Consider the following 5864-nt stretch of genomic DNA (forward strand, 5'->3'; position numbering starts at 1 on the left):
AAGGACCACGAATTGTACTTACCTAGGGTAAGATTACAAGAGATCGAGAAAATTTCCAAATCTTGTCCACAGAACCTCGAGGATCCTTCATCCTATCTCAAGGGTCATAAAAGCACCCTCCTTAACCTAAAATTCCAACGCACGGGTCACATAAACACTGAGGACGGTCCCTTAACCCTAGGGCATCTGGGTACCAATCTCATAAAACATAACGACATAAAACCTCAACACGTCGCAGCATTGACCCGACAAAACACACAATCTCGTCCCGAAGAAATAAAAACACTGCTGCGGCTTGAACACTTAAATGCGGAGGAGACTAAACACGTACATAACCTCATAAACGTCTACAACGATTTGTTCCGTCTCCCCACCGATAAATTACACTCCACAGACGTCACTACACACACAATCCCGACAACCGACGAATTAGCGGTCCACACGAAACAATACCGATTTCCGCCGATGCACAAGGAGGAAATTAATAAACAAGTACAAGAACTCATCGAGAACGATGTCATTCAACCATCCACTTCACCGTACAACTCCCCCTTGTGGATCGTGCCAAAGAAACCGGACTCGAAAGGTAACAAACGCTGGCGCATGGTAATAGATTATCGGGCGCTGAATGAAAAAACGATCGGGGACGCGTACCCCCTACCAAACATAGTGGAAATCCTCGATCAACTGTTACGTCTCGTGGGGTCGCGGCTGCGAAAATTTGAATGCAGAGCTCGGCTTTTTCCACGAGACACGATCGCTATTACGGGTACGCGAATCTATGCGATTCTCCCCGGGGATACCCGCGATCTGAGGTTATTCGCGCTGGAACTGAGGTGATCGGATTATTGCGAGGGACCTACCTGTGACTCTACTGTAATATAGATAGCTTCGTCGATTGCTCTATGCGAAACGTCGTTGGGGTTGCGTAAATAATCTTCGTACGTAAACTGACAAAGCTCGCACAAATCACCGATTCGCGTGAGGGTAAGTCGGAAGTCGCAGACTCCGCAATTTATTCCGATAGGTGTTCCGCCTATGATTAGAGTATGCTTCCGAATCCTTGTCCAAAGTAATTTCGAGACTCTAGGTAAGGTGGAGTAGCATGAAATGCAGAGAGCTGCCTTAGTCTTAAAATGGATGTACCCGACACCAACTTGGCAATAGAATAAGGGTTCAAACGGTACGAAGAGATTAACTTCTGGAGGAGGAGTTATACCTCTAAGGGTGAGTGGGCACATTTGTGTTTGTTGCGTAATCGAATTGATAATGCGTCATTCGCTCGTAGATCTTCGGTGAACCCGGCAGTTATCGAGAAGTTAGTAGTCGTCGGCAAAACCGTCGGTAATTGTTCAGTAAAACACTGGTAAGGTGCCAGTAAGGCGTCGATAACCCGTTGGTAAAAGAACGTATGTCGGTATATGGTTGGTAATGTCGGTATAAGAACGTATGTTGGTATATAGCCGGTAATGTCGGTAAAAGAACGTATGTCGGTATATTGTCGATAACGTTGGTAAAAGAACGTATGTCGGTATATCGTCGGTAATGTTGGCAAATCGAAAGTGTTCTCAATTGATTATTGTTTAAATGACTACTTTGTTGTACGGATTTACGAAGTTATTTCTTGAGACACAAGATTTTTAAGAGATTGAACTATTTGCGTTTTTCCGTGTTAGAATTCCGAGAGTGGCACCGCATGTGGTGGTCGACCCTAGTTTTATAGCCCGACCTTTTTTTTATAGCTTCCGCAGTGACGATGGAAAAGAGGAAAAATGCGTCGGAGATTTTTCTAGAATGTTCTCTTCCACGTGGTAGAAGCGTCTCTGAATTTGCTAACACGCGCGATTCCTTAGGTTAACGTGAATTTCACTTACCTTTAGTAGCACTTTCTTGATCGTGTCGGCTCGTACTTGGAGGTAGTGCGTGCGGCGAGGGTCGTTCACTGGGATGTTTGGCGGCGGCAGGCGTCGTGGTTGGAACGTTATTGGTATGCACTTCCACTGTAGGAGTTCGTCGTTGTTATTATTTTTAATGTTGAAAATGTTCTCGTATTCAGGATCGGCCTGATATTCCACTCCGAGGAATTGAGAATATTCCTCGGTCGCTGATTCGCGATAAAGTCGGTTTAGTTTTCGTAATTGATTCTTCCTTCCTGCGCGTCGCGTCTTAGGCATATTGAATTTGATGCATCCTCTGAATGATTACTTCAAATAAGGAGGGTTGATATGCGGCGGACCTCACTATCAATTCCTTATTTTGGCAAATGCTGAGAATGTTAATTCTGACTGTGATGAGCGGTGGTCCGCTCCAAACACAGTTTGAATTATTCTGAATTCAAACGCCGTATGACAAATTTAAAACGCTATCGTATTTTATCACGGGAGTGGAAGTTTTGAAGAATACTGAACACTAGTTTTCACACATGAATACACTGATTTATTCGTGTAGTAGTACAAAATTCGAGACTAAAACTTAGAATTAGAATTTAGATTTAGACTTAGAATTTAGAGTTAGAATATTATACTTAGAGTTAGAATTTTAGAATTAGAGTTAGGATTTAGAATTTGGACTTAGAGTTAGAATTTAGGAGTGCGACTATACTGTTCGGTGTCGCGCAGAGAACTGCCGAAATTCGGGACTGCTCTGAGGTCCTTCGTTTCGGCGGCTCGGGCCTGCGGCGGCCTGGAGAGGGGGAACTCTCCGGAGTAGGGGCTCTCACCGTGGTGGGAGATCCTTAGGCGCTACGAAGCGCCACGCTTAGTTTCTAGGCGGAGTTAAGCGTCATGGCCGGCTTTGGCGCGCTTTTCAAATAGCGTTTAAGGAACTTGGAGTAAACGAAAAAATTTATACGGCCGGACGTGACACCTCCCCCCTTAAAATAAAAATGTTGGAATTTAATGTTCCAACATTTTGGACTTAGTTTTCTATGCGCTACGATTAGGTTCTTAACTTAACATTGGTTATGTAAATATTTATTTAGTTCGCCGTAATCTTTCATTGGGGGAACACTCGTAGGGTGAGTTTTTGCACACACTTTGCCACTGTCTGATTCGTTAATCGAAGGGGTTTGTTGTGTGGGCAGGGTTAAGGGTGTTTCTTCTTCGTTCGTTGGAAGGGGTTTCAGGTGTAGCAGTTCTCGTCCGTTGTCCTGTTCTCCGTCCGCTGATCTACCAAGGTGTAGAAGGACGTTGGTCACCGAGGTCCAAATGGCTCCGAGTAGATGTAGACTCCATCCGTACACCGAGTGGAGTGCGTACCCATGGATCAGGGTGTCGATTATTAATTTTATCAACCGTACGGTAACGAAGATGCCAAGTACTCCGGCGCTGGCGGATCCGAAGCTTATAAATCCCTTCCATAGCCTGGCTCCGGTATTTTCCGCTATTCGGTCGAGAGATTTCTCGTCTAATAAATTCAGCAAGGAGAAACTGCCTGTAGGAATTTCCTGTCCCATTGCTCCCCTGGCGATTGTGTGGAGCATGGAGGGTTTTTCCACGGGGAACATGATATGGTCGCGAAGACGATCAAGATCTTCGTTCGTATAGATACCACTGGAAGCGAGTGAATCCGGGCTTACGTACTTCCATGAGGGTTTGGTTAGAGGCCTGATAGTAGGCGGTGCCACCGATTCCACGGGTTTCGGTGTTAGTCTATACCAGGTGTTGTGTATTTGGTATAGAGTTGGTAATAGTTCATTGCAATCCCTCGATGTTCCGGCTTTAGTAAGTATCTTCGATCTTGGTAAGAGGAAGAGTGACTTATTTTGATGAGTGACGGGGAGTTCGTTGTAGCACTCCTCGGTAGGTCGTAGGCGGCATTTGACAGGTATACATTTGATGAGGTGTATAACTTCACCTGCAGTTATGGCGGTATAACCTGGAGACTTCATTATTCGATGCGCCATTTCGTCAGGTGCTATGCTTGCTAGAGAAAGTGCGTTGAGGAGGATCTGCCTTTCCAGTGCACATTTTTGCTCCATAATATCCTTGTATAGTTGGGTCAGATGGGTTTTCAGGTGTTTCTCGACGTATATAAATTTTGAATTCACATATGTGAAGATGTCGAGGTTGTCGATTCTGACCTTGGAACGGCTTTTGAATGTCCGTTCGGGCCTCGTTTCGAGGATACACAGCTTGGGATGTTCCGTTCGCCAAAGGTTGTATCCGCATACGTTGGTCTCGGTTGTCCTTGCTAATGCGAAGGTTGTGTCACGCGCCGTGACTGTATAAATCGTTGGCGCTTCCTCTTGGGGAGTGCTGGGCGACAATCGATATGCTATTCCTTCGTAGAGAACATCGTATCGTCCAAAGTGACAGTTGTCAATTGGCAGGATTGTCCAGAAGGTGGAGGCGCCGTCGGCATCAATGCATTCGCCTGTCGTTACGGGACAGCGAGTGCCGGATGGAAGTATCACTTCATTGTTATTGTATCCAACGGGCAGCTCCAATTGTCGTATCGTGATTCGTACTGAGGCTTGCACGATCACGTCGTCCCATGAACCGTATGCGTCGCTGAACTGGGTGCCGCTGCATTTTCCGTCTGTCTTAACTGATCCTGCGAGTGTCATTGCTCTTAGGTTTGTTGCATTTGGCTTAATCCCAGTAATGTGCTGGTTAACTCCTAGGGATATGGTCCCTGTTTCGTGCAATTTTCGGCATGTATCTGCCGATATTTCGTGGATATACTCCTGTCTTCCGTTCTGCACCGCTGCTATATGAGAGTGCATTCCGCAGTAAAATATAGTCCGGTCTATTTCGATTTTGCATTGGTAGGCAGGAGTATGCACGAATTCACTGAGTTGGAGTAGTTGTATATAGACTTCCTCCTTCTTAGGTTCGATGCTGTTGGTTTTACACTCTTCGATATCTAAGAGGGAGAGTGTTGTGATGTTCAGGCCCCGTCCTCCACAGTCGTATCCGATTAGTCCGCTGGATAGTGGGGCCAGGAAGGCCATGCCCAGGATAATTGCGAGAGTCCTCATCTTAGCGTGGTTGGTTGATTACTGGCCCGTTCTCCGTTGGGGCGTCCGAGATATATTCGTCTTCGGAGTGGGGGTCTTCAAGGGTGGGGACTTGATGTGGTGAGGGCTTTAACTTGTCCATATGTACGGTTTTAGTCTTACTATTGCTTATAGCTAACTTAACGTTATTTTTACCTAGTATCTTTATTATCCTATAGGGACCTGTATATTGGTCTCTTAATTTCCCTTTGTTAGGTTCCTTAAGTAAATAAACGCTATCGTTAATCTTAAATTTACGCGTATTGATTTTCTTATCGTAGTATTTCTTACTTCTATTCTTAGCATTATTTAAGTTTTCGCGTGCGGCTGTTTGGGAATCGCGCAATTTGTTGAATAGTGTGGTTAAATATTGTGTATAGCTTTCGTTAGTCATGCTTTCGATGTCCGGGTCGCTCGAGGGTCGACCCGCGCGATTTTCCCGAAAATGAGTTCGTACGGAGTGTATTTTGTACCCTCATGTACGCTCGTATTATACGAAAACGATGCTAGTTTTAAAATTTGATCCCATTCACTATTTTTATCAACAAATTGCTTCAAATATTCCCAGAGTACCTGGTGTGATCGTTCTACCGATCCGTTCGCTTGTGGTCTGTACGCTGTGGTCTTACATTGCTTGATTTTAAATTTTCGGGCTACTGTCCTCATGAGGCTGTTTATAAAGTGTGAGCCCTGGTCGGTGAGGATCGCTTTTGGCGCGCCGAATGTACAAATAAGGTCGTTAGTAAATGCTTCTGCTACTTGTATCGCTCCTGCTTGTCGGAGTGGGATCGCAAGGGAGTATTTGGTTAGCAGGTCCTGTATAGTTAGGATGTACGTATTGTTTTGTTTCGTGGTTGGGAGGGGA

General features: G+C 45.3%; 1 protein-coding gene across 1 annotated transcript; it reads right to left on the bottom strand.

Moving 5' to 3' along the window:
- Nucleotides 1-2950: 2950 nt before the first annotated feature.
- LOC146723074 (uncharacterized) lies at nucleotides 2951-4991 on the bottom strand. The gene has a single exon (XM_085483209.1). It carries the CDS (start codon nucleotides 4979-4981, stop codon nucleotides 2951-2953), a length of 2031 nt encoding a protein of 676 aa, XP_085339335.1. The 5' UTR covers nucleotides 4982-4991.
- Between the last annotated feature and the right edge of the window lie 873 nt (nucleotides 4992-5864).

This window comes from Nylanderia fulva, unplaced genomic scaffold, assembly GCF_048542155.1.
Source record: "Nylanderia fulva isolate GAGA-0341 unplaced genomic scaffold, ASM4854215v1 Scaffold237, whole genome shotgun sequence".
Classification (NCBI taxonomy): Eukaryota; Metazoa; Arthropoda; class Insecta; order Hymenoptera; family Formicidae; genus Nylanderia; species Nylanderia fulva.

Bases quoted from the DNA above. Each gene is read 5' to 3' on its own strand.
- LOC146723074 (XM_085483209.1), bottom strand. From the start codon at position 4,981: ATGAGGACTCTCGCAATTATCCTGGGCATGGCCTTCCTGGCCCCACTA.